At 37.6% G+C, this 21,128-nt stretch overlaps 2 protein-coding genes across 3 annotated transcripts; both read right to left on the bottom strand.

Annotated features, from left to right (window-relative positions):
- Positions 1-6,811: 6,811 nt before the first annotated feature.
- LOC133303107 (uncharacterized) lies at positions 6,812-8,981 on the bottom strand. The gene is made up of 3 exons (XM_061502973.1): positions 8,866-8,981; positions 8,157-8,772; positions 6,812-7,048 (listed from the first exon to the last, which is right to left on the bottom strand). The coding sequence occupies exons 1-3, from the start codon at positions 8,979-8,981 to the stop codon at positions 6,812-6,814; spliced, it is 969 nt and encodes a 322-aa protein (XP_061358957.1).
- Positions 8,982-17,077: 8,096 nt separating this feature from the next.
- LOC133303113 (transmembrane ascorbate ferrireductase 1-like) lies at positions 17,078-20,831 on the bottom strand. 2 transcript variants are annotated; one of them, XM_061502980.1, is made up of 5 exons: positions 20,630-20,663; positions 20,400-20,508; positions 18,460-18,508; positions 18,146-18,345; positions 17,078-17,558 (listed from the first exon to the last, which is right to left on the bottom strand). In XM_061502980.1, exons 2-5 carry the CDS (start codon positions 20,421-20,423, stop codon positions 17,259-17,261), a joined length of 573 nt encoding a protein of 190 aa, XP_061358964.1. In that variant the 5' UTR covers positions 20,424-20,508; positions 20,630-20,663; the 3' UTR covers positions 17,078-17,258. The 2 variants fall into 2 exon arrangements, with proteins under 2 accessions (XP_061358964.1, XP_061358963.1); XM_061502979.1 differs by lacking the exon at positions 20,400-20,508 and having other exon boundaries at positions 20,630-20,831.
- Between the last annotated feature and the right edge of the window lie 297 nt (positions 20,832-21,128).

Below are 21,128 nucleotides of genomic sequence, written 5' to 3'. Positions count from 1 at the left end.
AATATTATATTTATTTTCATATTTGTATGACGGGGAAGGATCTGTGTACAAACTTTTTTTTACAAACTTACAAATTACACTATGTCTGACCGGTAATACTTTACTTAAGAGTGTATTACCGATCAGACATAGTGTAGTTTGTAAACAAAAAGTTTGTAAATATAATCTTCCTCTTGTATGATTATGATTCTCCATATTTAATGTCTTATATTATTTATAGTTATGATTCCCCATAGTTAATTCTTTCACACTATAAAACGACGTAGTTTTATATGACTGCACCAATGCTTAGGTGCAGTCACAGTACATAAAACAAACCCATATATATATATATATATATATATATATATATATATATATATATATATATGGGAAATAATACTCTCATGCTACATGAGAGTAAATCAATTTCCTACTCAAATTAGTTTTCCGTGCCAATTAATTTTTCTTTTCTTTTTAAATATAAAATATGGGACCCACATTTAACTTCTCTCTACTTTTTTTCTCTCCTACAATCCTACAACATAAGAAAACTTAAACCCTATATATATATATATATATGGGCTTATCGTTTCTCAAGCTACTTGAGATGATTTTATCTCCGGCTACTAAATCATAACCGTACAAAGATGAATCAATGATTATAAAGGAAGAGAGAGAAAAAGAGAATCATAACCATTCAAAGGTGAATCAATTAATATGAGGAAATACATAAATAAAATGACGTAGTTTTAGAGTGGCCGAAGATAAACTTATCTCAAGTTGCCGGAGAAATATTTTTTCCTATATATATATATATATATATATATATATATATGGGCAGTGTTATGGACCCATGAATGAGGCCCATTAATTGACAAGCCCAACAAGGGGCAATCTAAGATCTGAATCAAGCATAACTTTGGAAGGATATCCATCAAAGGTATCAATTATAATACAACAGCATAATATATGGGCCTAGGCCATCATCAGAGGCACTAAAGGTCCAAAATCCACTACCCACAGGTAAACTCTATAAATAAGAGGTAAAACCTACAGGTACGTTACACACACACTCTCTCTCACTGTTATGTTGTCACTGTGTGCACACACACCCCCGTTTGGCAAAGCCGTTATTGTTCCTCTGTGCACTGTGATCTGCTTGAATCAAGGGTGTCTCATCCATAGATACCTTGGAGAGGGCACTAGATCCAATAGTAGCATACTAGTCCATTGAGTTAGACATCTCTATCTCTAAGACAGAACACTGGGGCCGTCTGTGGGGAAACGATAAATTCCATATTCCCGCGATTTCGACTGACGATGGGAAATCGTACAAGGAGTAATAGCCAACAACCACAGCCTCCCAATCTTCCACTGGATCCCGTGTTGGAAGAAGTGAACCAACCTCGAGATCAACTAGAAAACGAGGTGGACTATGATGCAGTCCATGTCAGCGAGGACGTCTCGGACATTGCCTCTACGTTAACCCCCCACAACCGGGTTGTGGATCCAGCTCAACCTCCTCCCCTTCTCTGAATCCTGCGGACACTGCTGTTCGCATTGCGCTTGCCGCGAACCCTGACTCCCACCTTGCCCAGAATGCGTTCGCCGTGATCATATAGCGGATGGAGTATATGGAGAATCGCAACAACCTCCAACGACGAGAAGATTTCAGGAGAATTCAGGAGGAAAACATAAGGAGAATGCAAGATTTGGAACGACGCTTATTGGAGCTGAGGAGATTGGGACCTGAAGGGGTCCAGATCCGATATGGTAATGATCAGAATGTGGATCATAACCCGGATACTCAAATCCGAGTTAGAGAAACTAAGATCCATAGAAGATTAAATGCTAGAGCAAATGTGGATCCAAATCTTGGGAACTTTGAAAACCATAATCAGAATGCAAATGCGCGACCTCCAACCCAGAACGTTACGGCAGGAGGGAATATGCAGAGAAACCGGGAAGAAACACGTCTTAATCGGGATGCTTAACCTATCAGAGGACGTGGTGATCCTGATGTTTACAGAAGGAAATACAGTATAGGGTAATGCAATAACAGCCCATTTACTGGCGAGATACTAAATGCTCCATTCCCAGAGGAATTTGATTCGGCACACTTGCCGATGTAACACCCCGTTCTAGAATCGGTTTGTTATCATTACGTACGGCATTAAACGCAGTTACACACACCAAATTGAATTAAAATACGGATAAACTTTTTCCTTTTTATTTATAAACGCTTTTGATTAAATCAATTCCGTACTTAAAACAATTCTCATAAGGTGAATGTAACTTAACTACATGTGGAATTATTACTGTAGGTCTCACTTTTATTGCTTTTAGAATCTAAACGCGTCCACCCTTTATTTATTTAAGAAATTCCTATTCTACTCTTATGGTCTCCATTTGTTCAACATATTATAGAATTTTTCAAACCGCGTGGGTTCAAACCGCGCTCAAATCGGAGCACCGCAGCCCAAGTTACGCATTTTCTAAGAAAATTGTGCAAAATTTCCACGACCCTCACGCCCATAGCGTGGGTTCCACGCCCATAGCGTGGGCAAAAAGAAAGGTTGACGCTTAGAGCGTGAATCTCATGCTCAGAGCGTGGAAGTTCTGGAGCAAGCACCCAAAACAGGACAATCTGACCTCTTGTGGTATTCTACCCATAACTTGAGTTGTACTCATCCAAATTACCCAATCTTGGTCTCTATAGAAAGCTAAGAGAAATATCTACAACTTCCATTAAGACAAAAGGGTCCAAATCTATCATATAAAATACGAAAATTGGATAATAAGACGGGATATCTTTACTTCTACTTGGATTTTCCACTTAGAGGCCTCCTTTCACCTAATTAACCATCATATGATTCCTTTAATACATGAATTCTAGTCTTTCTAAGTACATCTATACAAGATAAACATGCATACCATTTTATCATACATATATCTCCATTAATTACAACCTTTCAACATGTCTTAATTACAATTCATGGGACTTAGCTACAAAAAGAACTATGATCACTCCCTTGGCTTTCAACAACAAGATAGGCACCAAAAGAAGTGAGCATAGGCTAAGTCCATCCAATAAAGCATGGTATACATATAACAGTAGGCTTTCAAATATAGATCCTATACATGGTATTTTTTACATGTCATATGTAATCCAAAAAAAATGCAACATCTTCATGCATCAACTAATCCAAATATGGCCACTTGCCACTGGAGGCTCCTGCACCATCCTTTCCTGAAAGGGGGTCCCCACAACACGGGGTGATATATACGAATATATCAAAGTAAACCAGGGGTCCTTGGAGCATCTCTCCACCCCAAAGTTCAATATCAGTGTAATAGCAATAACAATAACAATGCAATAAATACATATCCATGCAGTGTGTAAACAACATCTCCAGGATAAATCCCTCGAGCTCTCAAGCTGTCCTAAGGATACTCAGATGCAAATAGTCCTACTGGCCAGCTAAACTACCAAGTATGAATTACGCATTGTCATGCAACATACCAACATAGGGGAACACCATCCTATGCCACACCAAAAGCATACATATACGTATAACAAAGCATTTAACTATTTCATTGCATTTATATACACTATCACAACCACTACCCATTCAGGGCTTGGTGGAACAATCAAGCGAATTACACCCAAGGTCCGAAGGCTTACCTCAAAGCTTCATTTCAACCTTTGTTCTTCACCAACTCAACAACCAAGCTTTATAATCAATACCAATTTAAATGAGCTAGTCAAGTTCCATAGCTTCCTCCAATGGTGGGTCCTCCAATGTTAATCCACAAGGCTCATTCCTAGCCATCATATAGGTACAATTAACATTCACCCAACCCATTGTTTACCAATGCAAGAAAATCCACAAACTAAGTATACACCCTAGCAATTTTCAAAGCATAATCAAATAGCTAAATAAGTTCATTTCTACCGATGAAACCTCATTCCTAGCATTTTTCATAACATGTACTAAGTCTCAATCCACCTAGAACATAGCCAATTTACTCACATAATCACAAACCCTAAAACATTATTCATCCAAAACCTAAATCATGCAAAACTTAAGAAATTTGTGTGAAAGAGAGTGGAGAACTCACCACAATGGATCACACAACAAGGATTGGTTTCTCCTCAAGCTTCCATGGAAGTAGAAGCCCGCAAATCTCTCAACTTTCCATATGGGTCGAAACTTTGGAGAAAGAAATCTCACACCATACTACACCCCACTAAGAACCAAGCTAGGATTCAAGAAGAGAGAAGAATTTGGAGTGGTTTTGGTTTTTGAATCACACAAAATGATGAAGAATCAAGAGAGCTAGGGTTTCCCTCTTTTCCCTCACTTCTCCTCCTCTCCCTTTCTGTTTTTTTGGTCGACAGTGTATGGGGGGAAATGGGTTTTTGGTTTCTTTTATCACTTAACTTTGGTTAAGTGGAATAAAGTGAGTATTAGCTCATCTATCTATTCAGCTCCATTAATTACCAAACTTTACCCAAAAGTCTGGAATATTATTCTAGGAATATTTCCGCTTTTATTTTTATATTTTGGGTACTTTTGCCTACACCCATTTATACCCCTTAATTTTTACAGAGTACACTTTTTACCTCAAAAGTGACCCCAATTCACTTCAATAGGTCCTATACTTAATTTTACTTACTAATACATGCTTAATTATTTGATTACATGTAATTTACTAATTAATTAGGCTAGGGCTATTATAGTCACCCCACCTTTTTGCGATTTTGTCTGCAAAATCAAGAACATACATGTCCTTAAACTCAGGATATTGCCGGAGAAGCTCGTCTTCCCGCTCCCAAGTGGACTTTTCAGGCGTCTTTCCTTCCCATTGAACCTTCACCATAGGAATGGATTTATTCCTCAGTTTCTTCTCATCTCTTTTGAGTATTTTCAGAGGCCCAATTGGAGTTTTCAAATTCTCCTGGATCTCAACATCATCAGGTTGAACCACATGAGAATGATCAGCTACATATCTCCTCAGCTGAGAAACATGGAATACATCGTGTAAATTTGCTAATTGAGGAGGTAAGACAATCTGGTAGGCAACCGGTCCTACCCTACGAAGAATCTGGTAGGGTCCAATAAATCTCGGACTCAGCTTCCTCACTCCCAGGGCTCGTCCAACACCCGAAACCGGTGACACCTTTAAAAATACATGATCTCCCTCCTCAAACTCTAGAGGCCGATGCTTGAGATCATAATAACTTTTCTGGCGATCTTGAGCCTTTTTCAGACGATCTCTAATCATTTTAATCTGCTCAGTGGTCTCCTGAACAAAATCCAATCCAAATCGCTCTGTGTCCCCAACCTCTGACCAGCAAGTAGGTGTCCTACACCGGCGACCATACAAGGCCTCATAGGGAGCAATACCCAGACTAGCGATAAAACTATTATTATATGAAAACTTAACCAGCGGGAGATATCGATCCCATGCAGTACCCTGCTCCAGGGGGCAAGTCGTCAGCATATCCTCCAACGTCTGAATGGTCCTCTCAGTCTGACCATCTGTCTGCGGATGATAAGCAGTGCTCAGTCTCAACTGAGTGCCAAGAGCCTCCTACAACGCTCCCCAGAAGCGAGAAGTGAACTTCGGGTCCCGATCACTAACAATGCTCTCAGGCACCCCATGAAGCCTCACAATCTCCTTCACATAGAGCCTAGCTAATCTCTCAGCAGAGAAATCTACCCGTACTGGCAAAAAGTGTGCGGACTTTGTCAATCTATCCACAATCACCCATATAGAATCATAACTAGCCTGTGTTTGCGGCAACCCCACTACGAAATCCATGGAGATACCCTCCCATTTCCATTCAGGAACATCCAGAGGTTGCAACATACCAGATGGCTTTTGATGCTCAATCTTGACCTTCTGACAAATGAGACACTTAGAGACAAATTCAATAATATCTTTCTTCATACCAGGCCACCATAAATTAATTTTTAGGTCCTGATACATCTTTGTAGCTCTCGGATGGACGGTGAATTGACCCTTATGGGCCTCTGTCATTACTTCATCCGCCAACTGTCTAGGTACGACAATACGACCCTGATATAATAGTATACTCATCATTGCAGGATACACCACTCTGACCTTTCAGTCATTTAGCACTTTCATTTTGCAGTTGAGCTTCTTTAATTCTGGTCATCATTTCATTTTCGATTCTCGTAATTTCGATGCCACAAATTCTGCATGGAAAGACTTTAGATAATTTCATGTCTCTGAACCTCTCAATCACATCATGATCTCTCATCATCATGCTAGTTACGCTCACAGATTTCTGGCTCAATGCATCAGCTACAACATTAGCCTTGCCGGGATGGTATTTCAATTCGAAGTTGTAGTCCTTTAGGAACTCAGTCCACCGTCGTTGTCTCATATTCAACTCCTTTTGATCAAACAAGTATTTCAAACTCTTGTGGTCACTAAATACTGCAAATTTCATTCCATACAAGAAATGTCTCCACTGTTTCTGCCCAAAAACAATTGCAGCAAGTTCCAAGTCGTGGGTCGGATAGTTCTCTTCATGCGGTTTCAATTGCCTCGATGCATAAGCTACCACCCGCCTATCTTGCATCAGCACACATGCCAATCCCTTTTTGGAAGCATCGCTGTATAACTTAAATTCATCTTCCGGATCAGGAAGTACTAACACCGGAGCTGTTGTCAATTTTTCCTTAAGATTCTGGAAACATTCTTCGCATTCCTGCGTCCAAATAAATGGAGTATCCTTCCGGGTCAAACAAGTTAATGGCAAAACCATTGCCGAGAATCCATTTATAAATCTCTGTTAATAACCGGCCAAACCCAGAAAACTCCTTACTTCCGTTACAGTCTTGGGTCTCTCCCAATCAATAACTGCCTCTATCTTACTTGGATCAACTGCCACTCTATCAGCAGAAATGACGTGACCCATGAATTGCACTTGAGAAAGCCAAAATTCACATTTAGACGGCTTTGCATACAACTGTTTCTCTCTAAGAATTTGCAACACCGTTCTCAAGTGATCTGCATGCTCTTCTTTACTCTTAGAATATATCAGGATATCATCAATAAACACAATCACGAATTGATCCAGAAACGGCTTAAAAATGTGATTCATATAATCCATAAACACCGCAGGAGCATTAGTGAGTCCAAATGGAATTACCTGGTACTCATAATGTCCATATCTAGATCAGAAAGCAGTCTTCGGAATATCTTCCTGCCTAATTCGGATCTGATGATAACCCGACCTCAAATCAATCTTTGAAAAGACACAAGCACCCCTCAACTGATCAAGCAAATTATCTATACGAGGGAGAGGATACTTGTTCTTAATAGTAACCTTATTCAGCTGACGGTAATCAGTGCACAATCTCATGCTACCGTCCTTCTTCTTGACAAATATAACTGGTGCTCCCCACGGGGACACACTTGACCTGATAAACTGCTTAGCCGAAAGCTCCTCAATATGCTTCTTTAACTCGGCTAATTCCGATGGTGACATCCGATATGGAGCCAAATAAATAGGCCCCACACCAGGCAACAAATCGATTGTGAACTCAATCTCTCTATGAGGTGGAAGTTGCGGAATCTCATCCGGAAACACATCCACAAACTCCTTCATCACGGGAATATTGTCCATCTCCTCATGACTTCCGCCCACTAAACCCCCCCACAAAGACATATCTCAATGCCCCGGCCCTCAAAGCCTTTCTAACTTGTAACACAGATAGATATGGGGAAGAACTAGTAGCAGAATCATCAGCAGAAAGCACAATCCTTTTTCTACGGCAGTCTATCATAGCACAGTTCTTCGATAACCAGTCCATTCTCAAGATAACTTGAAGATTGATCATAGGCAAACAGATAAAATCTAGCACATAATCTCGGCCTTCATATTTAAATTCAACATCCTTACATAAAACTGATGTATAACACTCTTCTCCAGTAGCAGTCACCACTTTCATTGGAGGAGAAATGTCGTACATTTGTAAATTTAGCCCAACGGCCATAAAAACAGACATACAGGAGTGTGTAGCTCCTGAGTCAAACAAGACTTCAATATCCATATTATCAATATAAATTGTTCCTTTTATAAGGTTTGGGGCCTTCTCTGATTGCTGACGGTCCATGGTATACACTCTACCAACCGTCTGAGATTCTATCATAGGTGGAACAGTCGAGACAGAAACAACAGTAGCTTGAACTGCCATAGTCCTCACTTCATGCTGAGGACACTGCCTGGAGTAGTGGCCGGACTTTCCACACTTATAGCAAATAACCTCACCCGTAGCACACGGACCTCTATGCTCCTTTCCACATCCTTTACACTTGGGAGGAGGTCCTCTATCAACAAAATTCTTTTGAGTTCCAGACTTTTTGAATAAGTCGAATGGATTATTCACACTCAGCTTTTTACTTTTCATCTTCTTGTTCTTCCAATAACCTGAGCCCGTTGCTTTATTGGCATTAGGTGCTTGGGCCTCAGAGGGCTTCTTGGTCTGGGACCCCTTGTATACTTCTTCTACCTTTCGGCACTGATTCACAAATCTGCTAAAATCTCGGATGTCACAGTTTGATATCTTCCGAGACATGTTCTCATTCAGACCCCATTGGAACTTGGAGGTCATCTCAGCTGGAGTGGGTAGGGCTCGCCCATAGTTGGCGTATTTCACCAACTCGTTGAATTTAGCAAAGTATTGGTCAATTGACATCGAATCTTGCTTTAGATCGTTGTACTCATTCTGCATCTGCTCCCTAGCCTCCCTAGGGAAGTAGTTATCCAAGAACAACGTCTCGAACAACCGCCAGGTGATTTCCCGGCCTTCAGCTTCTAGGGGTTGCACGGTATTAGTCCACCAATCCTCAGCTTCCTCTTTTAGCATATACACAGAGTAGGCCAACTTCAATGTATCAAGGCATCTCATCACCCTGAAGATCTTCTCCATAGCCTGGAGCCATTTTGCTGCCGCCATTGGATCATAGCCTCCATTAAAAGTAGGAGGTTTATGTTTTCAGAAAGCCGTCAATCTCCTTTCTTCAGCTTCGTGTTCATTAACATGCTCAACACATGGTTGACGAACCTCGGTGTGATGACTATGACTTCCAAAATGGTGACTAGCCTCACCCTCATTGTTACCCAATACACCCTCTTCATGTAAAAGAGGTGGAAAAGGCGTGGCAGTGTGAGGAGGAGGAGTGGGTTGCCGGTTCTCATGTCTAGCACCCCTCAACGTCCTCAACTCGTTCATCATCGCGGCCATAGCATTCCGCGACTCTTCATTTGTTTTCCTCAGATTTTCATTGGCTTGCCGGCTAGCAGCCAATTCCCTTTGCACAACTACAAGTGTTTCAGCCACGGGATCCGACTGCCCGCCGGCTGCCCCACAACCACCGCGAGGCCTAACTAGAGCAGCCAAAGCAGGTTCTTCCTGAGCATTGGTATTCGATGGTCCATGGTTATTCCGGTTCCTCGTCATGACACTACACATGTAACACAAAGAAATGAGTTGATCAGGCTCACACTTAGTGATCACAAATGCAATAATCATAAAGAGTACCAAAAAAATTATAGAGCATTAAACACCAAGCATATATATATATATATATATCAATAGTCCACAAGTTTCCCTACAAAACTGCTCTGATACCATAAAAGGTAACACTCCGTTCTAGAATCGGTTTGTTATCAATACGTACGACATTAAACACAGTTACACACACCAAATTGAATTAAAATACGGACAAACTTTTTCCTTTTTATTTATAAACACTTTTGATTAAATCAATTCCGTACTTAAAACAATTCCCATAAGGTGAATGTAACTTAACTACATGTGGAATTATTACTGTAGGTCTCACTTTTATTGCTTTTAGAATCTATACGCGTCCACCCTTTATTTATTTAAGAAATTCCTATTCTACTCTTATGGTATCCATTTGTTCAACATATTATAGAATTTTTCATTAGTTACGTGTGGGTTCAAACCGCGCTCAAATCGGAGCACCGTAGCCCAAGTTACGCATTTTCTAAGAAAATGGTGCAAAATTCCCAGGACCCCCACGCCCATAGCGTGGGTTCCACACCCACAGCGTGGGCAAAAAGAAAGGTTGACGCTGAGAGCGTGAATCTCACGCTCAGAGCATGAAAGTTCTAGAGCAAGCACCCAAAATAGGACAATCTGACCTCCTGTGGTATTCTACCCATAACTTGAGTTGTACTCATCCAGATTACCCAATCTTGGTCTCTATGGAAAGCTAAGAGAAATATCTACAACTTCCTTTAAAACAAAAGGGTCCAAATCTATCATATAAAATACAAAAATTGGACAATAAGACGGGATATCTTTACTTCTACTTGGATTTTCTACTTAGAGACCTCCTTTCACCTAATTAACCATCATATGATTCCTTCAATACATGAATTCTAGTGTTTCTAAGTACATCTACACAAGAGAAACATGCATACCATTTTATCATACATATATCTCCATTAATTACAACCTTTCAACATGTCTTAATTACAATTCAAAGGACTTAGCTACAAAAAGAACTATGATCACTCCCTTGGCTTTCAACAACAAGATAGGCACCAAAAGAAGTGAGCATAGGCTAAGTCCATCCAATAAAGCATGGTATACATATAACAGTAGGCTTTCAAATATAGACCCTATACATGGTATTTCTACATGTCATATGTAATCCCAAAAAAAATGCAACATCTTCATGCATCAACTAATCCAAATATGGCCACTTGCCACTGGAGGCTCCTGCAGCATCCTTTCCTGAAAAGGGGTCCCCACAACACGGGGTGAGATATACAAATATATCAAAGTAAACCCGCGGTCCTTGGAGCATCTCTCCACCCCATAGTTCAATATCAGTGTAATAGCAATAACAATAACAATAACAATGCAATAAATACATATCCATGCAGCGTGTAAACAACATCTCCAGGAGAAATCCCTCGAGCTCTCAAGCTGTCCTAAGGATACTCAGAGGCAAATAGTCCTACTGGCCAGCTAAACTTCCAAGTATGAATTACGCATCGTCATGCAACATACCAACATAGGGAAACACCATCCTATTCCACACCAAAAGCATACACATACGTATAACAAAGCATTAAACTATTTCATTGCATTTATATACACTTTCACAACCACTACCCATTCAGGGCTTGGTGGAACAATCAAGGGAATTACACCCAAGGTCCGAAGGCTTACCTCGAGGCTTCAGTTCAATCTTTGTTCTTCACCAACTCAACAACCAAGCTTTATAATCAATACCAATTTAAGTGAGCTAATCAAGTTCCATAGCTTCCTCCAATGGTGGGTCATCCAACGTTAATCCACAAGGCTCAATCCTAGCCATCATATAGGTACAATTAACATTCAACCAACCCATTGTTTACCAATGCAAGAAAATCCACAAACTAAGTATACAACCTAGCAATTTTCAAAGCATAATCAAATAGCTAAATAAGTTCATTTCTACCGATTAAACCTCATTCCTAGCATTTTTCATAACATGTACTAAGTCTCAATCCACCTAGAACATAGCCAATTTACTCACATAATCACAAACCCTAAAACACTATTCATCCAAAACCTAAATCATGCAAAACTTAAGAAATTTGTGTGAAAGAGAGTGGAAAACTCACCACAATGGATCACACAACAAGGATTGGTTGCTCCTCAAGCTTCCATGGAAGTAGAAGCCCACAAATCTCTCAACTTTCCATATGGGTCGAAACTTTGGAGAAAGAAATCTCACACCACACTACACCCCACCAAGAACCAAGGTAGGATTCAAGAAGAGAGAAGAATTTGGAGTGATTTTGGTTTTTGAATCACACAAAATGATGAAGAATCAAGAGAGCTAGGGTTTCCCTCTTTTCCCTCACTTCTCCTCCTCTCCCTTTCTGTTTTTTGGTCGACAGTGTATGTGGGGAAATGGGTTTTTGGTTTCTTTTATCACTTAACTTTGGTTAAGTGGAATAAAGTGGGTATTAGCTCATCTATCTATTCAGCTCCATTAATTAGCAAACTTTACCCAAAAGTCTGGAATATTATTCTAGGAATATTTCCGCTTTTATTTTTATATTTTGGGTACTTTTGCCTACACCCATTTATACCCCTTAATTTTTACAGAGTACACTTTTTACCTCAAAAGTGACCCCAATTCACTTCAATAGGTCCTATACTTAATTTTACTCACTAATACATGCTTAATTATTTGATTACATGTAATTTACTAATTAATTAGGCTAGGGCTATTATAGCCGAAATATGATGGAAGTCAGGACCCTCAGGTCCATATAGATGCATTCGACACAGACATGTACATCCGAGGGATTGATGAGCCTATCATATCCCGAATATTTGCTACAACTTTAACTGGAGCTACGCAGGCATCGTTTTCAACCCTGCCTGCTAATTCTGTTAGATCTTTTGAAGAATTTGGAGAAAAGTTCTTGTTGAACTTTGCAACAAGCAAGAAGCATTCGAAGTCTGAGTTCGTTCTAGGAAAGATACGACAGCAACCAGGAGAAAACCTCCAGAGGTATTTGAACCGATTTAAAGATGTGGCGTTGCAAGTACCGGGTTTGCAGGAAAACGTCCAGGTACATTTAATTGTAGACGGGTTAGATGGATCTTCTCGGCTGACAAAGTCAATCTATAAAGATCTTGTAAGGACTTCAGAGCAGTTCAGAACCCGGTCAAAGAAGTATCTGAAACTCGAACAAATGGAGATAGCAAATGCACATAGTGAAGAGAACAAGAGTGTAAGCCCAAAAAGGAGAAGTTCGGCACCCGATGAAAAAGAATGACCCGACAACAAAAATAAGGATCCCCGCGGAAGAATCTCGGATGAGAGATACCGAGTTGGAAGGTATGAAAAATACACCCCGTTAAATGTGCCACGTTCTCAAATATGGAGGGAAGTGTCAATGAATGACATAAAGAAAGCAGAAAAACCCCGACCTATATTTGACAGAGGAGGTTTGGATAAATCTAGATTCTGCGTTTTCCACAATGGACCGCGACATACGACTGATTAATGCTGGGACCTTAGAGATGCCGTGGAAAATTTGTCAGAGACGGAAAGCTGTGTCAGTATGTTATCAAGACGCAGGGATGGAAAAATAATAAGAGAAAACCCGAAGGTCGGAGAAGAAGCAAGAGCCCAGCCCCAGAAAAGAAAAAGAAAGAAGATAGAAACAAAAAGGATGACTCTAATAATGATGAATTCTCAGAAGCCGAGTTTGATTGTAATGTGATTAGCAGAGCTCTTGGAGGTGGAGGAGACAAATTAAGTGCAAGACGAAGGTATCTCAGTGAAGTGTTTTCAATCAGAGATCAACCGAGGTTTAAAGAGGATCCCAGTAAGCCAGATCCTTCTCTACTCTATTTCACTAAAGAGGACATGCAAGGTGTGCTACCAGGGCATGTGGATGGTCTGGTCATTACGAGAACCCTGGTAAATTGTCGAGTTAAAAATATCTTCATAGATGCAGGGAGCTGTGCAGATATCATCATCTAGAATGCCTTCAAAAAGATGAACTTGGATGCAAAGGACCTCAAACCTTGCAAGACTACCCTGATAGCTTTCAATGGAGAAAATACACCTCCTAAGGGCTACATAGATCTCAGATTGACCCTAGGAACAAAAGAAGCTTTCAAATCGGAACGAGTAAGGTTCATCGTTGCCGACTTCACCTCCCCATATAACGTCATCCTTGGAAGACCATCCTTGCATAAATGGGACATGCTAGTTTCGACAAAACATCAAAAGATAAAGCTGGTGAGTAACAAGAATGAAGTCATCACCATTCATGGGGATCAAAGAGAATCTAGAGAATGTTACTTTAAAGCCGTAAAAAAAATGAAGGTAGGCACCTGAGTCCACCTCGAATTCGTCCAGGAGATAAAACCGAAAAAGGAAATCCCTCACCATTCAAGTAAACTGGTTAATATGGTTGAATTAGATATGAAAGAAGTTGGTGTGCTATGACCAGAGCCAGAAGGCGAACTGGAAGACCTTATGTTGGGGGACGAACCCGGTCAGTTTACTAAAATTGGTAAGACCATCAACCCCAGTGTTAAGGCGGAGATGACTGAGTTCCTCAAGAACAACAAGGATGTCTTCACATGGAAATCATCCGAGATCCCAGGCATTGCTCCAAATTTCTGCTGCCATAAATTGGCAATATATCCCGGATCTACACCAATTGTACAAAAGAAAAGAAAGCTGGGACCAGAAAGAAAACAAGTCTTGGAAGAACACGTCAAAGAATTACTCGAGACCGGGTTTATAAGAGAAATCCAATACACAACATGGCTTGATGATGTTGTCATGGTGAAGAAACTCAGTGGGAAATGGAGGGTCTGCACAAACTACACATACCTTAATAAGGTATGTTCAAAGAACTCTTATCTGATTCCCAACATAGACCAGCTGGTAGACAATTCTGCCGGGTTCTAATTGCTATCCTTCATGGATGCTTATTTCGGCTATAATCAGATCCCAATGTACCCGGAAGATCAAGAAAACATAATTTTTATTGCTGAAAGGGAAAATTACTGCTACAATGTGATGCCTTTTGGGCTCAAAAATTCTGGAGCCATATACCAAAGGATGAAGAACAAAGTGTTCGAAGATCAACTCGGCAAGAATGTTGAAGTATACATAGATGACATGAGTGTTAAATCGTTAGATATGACAAATCATGTCCGGGATCTGGACCAAACATTTCATAAGCTCAAAGCTTACCGCATCCACCACTACTATCATCACCACCACCACCATCATCCCGACACGACAACCGCCAACATCGTCACCTCCATTGTCGTACCACCAGTCTGTTGTCACCACCACTACCAACCACCACAACTATCATCGAAGCCACCACCGCCACTGCCGTCACCACTACCACCACCGAGTCACCAACCACCACCACCACCATGTCATAACCACTACCACCACCACCACCACTACCATGCCACCATCACCATCGCCACCACTACCACCATCATCACCATCATCATCATCGCAGTCATTGCCATCACCACCACTACTACCACCACGCCATTGCCACCACTACCGTCGTTGCCGCCGCCACCACTACCACATCATATGGAAAGAAAAGTGATAAATCAAAAAAAAAATTATGCTTAATAGTGATAATTTTTTATTATATTATTTGTTGTGTTATCAAACACAATTCTCATACACTTTTTTTCCTCAGAAATTGTTCCAAGGCACAGAAATAGAAAAGAATTATTTCTTTTTAAAAATATTGTCGAGGAACAGAATGATTGTCATGCACACCCTAAGTGAAAAATAATTTAATGAGGGAGTGATTATCATCATAAATTGGTAATAACACTATCTATGAGGTAAAACCGTACAAGGAGTGTTAAATTCAGATTTGTTGGGATTCTGATCACTACGGCTACTTGTTCAACAACGAGTCATTAGATAAATTAGTTAAACTATATATATATATATATATAATGTTTTTCTCATGTTACATGAGATAATATTGTCTTATGTTGAGACATAATTAGATGGATCCCACAACTAAAAAAATAGAAGAAGAAAAAAGAAATGCTGGTTCGATTTTCGATGGGTGTGTAACATGAGATAAGCTTTCTCATGTAACATGAGAAAAATATTTCCATATACATATATATATATATATATATATATATATATATATATATATATATATATATAGGATTTTATAAGAGTTATGTTGTAGAAAAAGTGATTGTGTCATGTTATAGAGATTCGTTTTTCGTGTCTTAGTTTTTTTTTTTTGCTTCAAAAAATGCGGGCTCCACAAAATGTTTTGTGTGTGTAGGAAATTTTTTTGTGTTATGTTATGATGAATGCAAAACCCATATATATATATATATATATATATAGAAAAATATATTAAATATAAATAATAAAACTTCAGATTTTGCTAGTTACGTTTAAAGAAAAAATTTTATTTCACTTCATTTTGTCCCAATTTGGAATAGGATGACTCCTTCGTTCTTTTCACCTCGCAAAGGAACCGTTCAAACAAGAAAAATAAGTGTTTTTTTTATTCAAATATATATATATATATATATATATATATATATATATATATATATATATATGGGAAAAATATTTCTGCAGTTAATGCAGATAAGTTATCTGCATTTATTCCCAAAACGACGTCGTTTTGAGATTGAAATCTTAAAATATTATAAATATAAAGACTATTATAACCCTGAAATAAATTAAAATTACAAAAATATCATAATTTTCGCCCTAAAACGACGTCGTATTGAGCTTACTGCAGATAATTATCTGCAGTAACTGCAGAAAAAACGAACCCTATATATATATATATATATGAAAAAATTATTCTTATTCCAGTATAAAAATAAAAAATTTTACTCCAAATCTTAATCATTTTCTTGTACCTAATGCTCACATATTTATTAAATTAGAACCGTTAGATGTAAATATAATCAAAGACTAAGATTAAGAGTATATATAACTTATACCATTGTAAAATAATCTCGACCCATATATATAAGACAGGATCATTTGACATCGGTGTCAAGTAAAAAATTTGACACCTTATCTGAGAATCGTTGATCTTGTCTTGATCCAACGATTCTTATTTGTAAACATATGACATCGTTGATTCATCTTGATCTAACGACTCTTAGATGAAGTGTCAAATTTTTTGTTTGACACCAAATCATAACCATTAATTTCGTGAATCTAACAATTATAATTTATTATGTTACACTTATTAATTAATTATTAATTCTCAATAAATTATAACTGTTAGATTAGAGAAAACTAACGGTTAAAATTTAATATCAAACTTTTTAGTTTGACACTGGCGTAAAGGATCCTTCTCTTATATGAGATAAGATCCTTTAATACCGATATCAAACTTTGAAATTTGACATCAAATTATAACCATTAATTTTCGTCAATCAACTATTATTATTTATTGAAAATCAATTATTAGAATTTAGTTTCAAAGTTTGACCGGTGTCAAAAGAATCTTGTCACTATATATAACAGAGCTTGATTGCTGCTACCTATGTTTATAAATATAAGATCATAGGAAATACACGTCGTGTCTATATAACATACATTATTTCTCATAATGACATTTTTTTTGTGTCACTTTCGTACTCAATTCCCACTAGCAAACATAAGATTGATTTATAGGAGTGACATAAAAAAGGAATCTATATGTGTGCGTAGTCATCATCTGAAGGGGGTCCCTGAGAAATAGCAGATAATACAACAAATATACCATATAAGATAGTGACAATGGCAGTGAAATTGACAAGGAAGGCCTCAGAACCATATTTTGCCAATCCTGCTGAGTTCTGCAGGAAAGTGAGTTTTTCCAAAAACCCAAGAGAAGCAGTTCCAACAGCCAAGAGATATACAACAAGCCCATATAGGACATGCCAAGGACGTAAATTGACTCTTAGGGTTGAACTCGCTCCAGGGTAGAGAAAGATCACAAACCCAAATATCCACTGCAGGTAATTAACAACACAATGTTACAAAATTTTGGAGGCTAACTGAATGACATAAAACTTATAATTAACTGTGAGTGTGCATATATAGGGGTAAACTATGGATTCATTTGAGCATAAGCAAAGTTCAGACTTTCAACTTAAGAGTTTGCATCTTGTAAGCCCAAACTCTTATATTAAATTGGGGCAGGATCAATTTATCAATGTAAGAATGACAATCTTTCGCCTAATCTAAGCCGTTGATCTACTTGCATCTAACAACTCTAATTTATTAACACGTGAATCGTTAGGTACAAATGGGATCAACAGTTAAGATTTAAAGTATAAGTTCCATCAGTATAAAATGATTCTGTTAATTTTGTATGCATGGGAGAGTAATGCTTTTAGGATATAGATGCAACAGCAGAGACAATAGCAATATGACACCAGAAACTCAAGCATATATCATGGACAAGGGGAATCTAGTGTTCATAATACTATTCATTATGTTTTAATACTATTCCCAAAGTATAAGAAGAATCTACTGTTGAAGGAGTATTACAATTTCAGGGTAATTTAGGGTTGAATCCATTGTAACAATGATTTACCTGAATTCCATAAAGGACAATAACACCAATTCCAAGCCATGAATGCAAGCTGTACATATTGGGAATCCCACTTTCATTATGAAACTTGAAGGCAGTATAAATTCCAGTTATTCCAAGTATTAATGCGATTTTATGGAGAACCATGTGTATCAATTTCTTGACTTCCTTTTTCAATGGAAGAGATTTGTAGCTTATAATAGCTGCAAGTACCAAAAATGAAAAATTATAATTGCTGCAATTTGTTAAGTTCAAAGTTAGAAAATAGAAGGACATTAGTTCGTAAAACAGAATCTTGTGAAAGTACATTTTATTACCTTCACCTCCAATAATTATTAATCCAATTAGCATAAGAACAGGATGGAGCTGTATCAGGAAAAAAGATACACAAGATTAAGGGACTTCACTAAAGTGGTAGAACAATTCAACTATTAACAATTTAACATAGTACACACACATAAGAATGAAGAGTCACAAATATTATAAGGAATCAAGGCTCTTGTATTAATCATAGGTATCAACTTGTTTAATAAATTGTTCTGCAGAGATCATGAATCAGATAATTCAGATTCAATTAAAGGACCCCCATCTCTGAAAATTCAGATATATTAATTACACACCATTTAATCAGATTTTATATGCTTGTGTATGTATCTTTTGCTACAAGAAAGGTGTGTATACATGTAAGTGGCATGGTCAATTGCTTATAAACCTGAGAAACTGTTTCCACCTTCTTAGACATTATGTACAAGCATATGGATAATTTTGGAGGATTGAACCTCTGACATCATCATGACACCTTTGTCTTGAAAACTGATCCAATTACAGTTGAGATAAAAGCTCATTGGGATGATTATTCATTAATGATAGCAAACTGAAAGCCAAAAGAAACAGATAGAAAATTTAAAGAATATCATTTATCCACGTCTAGTACTTGAGTTGGCACCAGTTGGAACCACTAGCACCTAAAATTTATTTCTCACACTCAAGCCCGAAACAGAAAATAAAAATAAAAATAAAAATGTGGACCCCATTATTCAGGTTAGAAATTTTGGGACCTCATTAATTATTAAATCACAAAGATAGGTAGGAAACGGGTTCAATAAATAATCAAAAGTAATAGCAAAGATAATTCATCCAATCTTCCCAAGACTAAATATCATCTCAACTTTGAAACTTTAAAAACTAGCTAGTTCTAGCCATACATGATACAACAATAATCAAGATAAACACTGGTTGTATTTATGTTAAAATAAAGTAAGGTGTCAACTAACATTGCAGATATAAGTCTTTTACAGTTAATACCAATGACATGTGTGATTAAATCACTCTTCATCTATCTACCTCCTCTGTGTGTGAGAAAAAATATTTACAGCTTGAAATCTAACAGGTTTTATGGAAACTATCTTAAAAAAGAAAAAGAAAAAATCATGACATATAGACAAAGGCATCATTTCTAATTAACAACTTTGTCGGCACTCGGCAGAGCTTGGCCAACAGTAACCCAGAAAGCAAAAACTAAACAAGATGAAGAAATTTGATAATTAACATTTAACACATCATTTCCCTCTCTAAGTAACTTGTGATCAACCAGAGGAATCAGGAAAAAGTAAAACTAAACAGAAAAAAAAAAAGAATTTTACATTTCATTGCAAGTAAATATTCAATTTTGAAATATGTTTACATAAAATAAATATATAATGAACATCAATACTACTTTTATCCCAAATTAATAGAAATTCATTGAAATTGGATGATTGGACTCTAATTAAAAACAAAAAAGATTTAAGAAAAAAAATAAATAAGAGAAAATAAATAAAGAAATACATAAAATACCTAAATAGCTTGAGAGAAAAAAATACTAGTTTATTAAATAAAAAGTTAATAAATATGATTGATTTTTAATGATAACCTCACTTTAGATATTCCTTTACCAAGTTTTATTGAAATTCATCATAAGAAAAGAAATACTAGTTTAGCTTGAACACTCGGAAATGAGGAAAAACAAGAATGAAGAGAAAAGAAAAACACTGATTTTAATGTGGAAAACCTTCCTGATACATGGGAATAAAAACCACGGATTCTAATTCAGCAACAACGTCCAATATATGAATAGTAGGATTACAAGAATTCTTCCCTAATGACTTACGAGAGGATTATACGATTTCTGCACCTTTAAAAGGATATTATACAAATTAAAGTTTCTTCTCCAAATGAGGTAACAAACTCAAATTTATTGCAAGGGATATACACTCACTAAATTTTCACTAGGAAAGTTCATCTTCTTCCAAAATCTTCACTAGTAAGTTCATTACATTTTTTTTTTTTATGAAGCAAAAAGCTTAGTTGAGAAGAGATTCTCCACACTGAAAGGACAAAGGAAATAAAAATAAGGACCATTGACATTGAATTCCCAAGAATCAGCAATACCAATAATACCCACAAATAAAAAAAAAATTTACAAGAGAGAGAGAGAGAGAAACATACATTAAAAATGAGAGCTTTGTTTGAAGAATCCCAAGCTAAGCCACCCCTGAAATGTATGTTCCAAACCAACACCATCACAATACCAGCAACTCCCAATATGTGAACTACAAACGTGAATGGAATCGCAGGTACACCCAACCCCATCTCTCTTTCTCTTTCTCTCTCACTGCTTGGATTGAAACTTGGAAGCAGAAGAACACTACTACTATGTTTGCATTCTCTCTATTTATTGCCTTGTTAACTTTGCCACGTGGCTTGTTTTCACGGGACAATCCAAAGCCTAGTTGTTTTTAGTCTCGTGTCTCTATTAATTACCCCTCCAATTTCCCTTCATGCAAATTTATTTTGTTTCTATTCTTAATAAACATATGGTCCTCGTTCAATTATAATACATTATGTAATGCGTTTATCCAAAAATAAATATAGTATGTAACAACATACTCAAGCATTTGGTAAATGGGAAATACATATGTGATGTGATAGGATAGGAAAACAATTT

Source organism: Gastrolobium bilobum, unplaced genomic scaffold, assembly GCF_033153095.1.
Source record: "Gastrolobium bilobum isolate Gb01-03AN ecotype WA unplaced genomic scaffold, APGP_CSIRO_Gbil_v1 utg25931, whole genome shotgun sequence".
In the NCBI taxonomy this organism is placed as follows: Eukaryota; Viridiplantae; Streptophyta; class Magnoliopsida; order Fabales; family Fabaceae; genus Gastrolobium; species Gastrolobium bilobum.
Note: the sequence above shows the minus strand (reverse complement) of the source record. Positions and strands in the feature narration are given on the sequence as shown.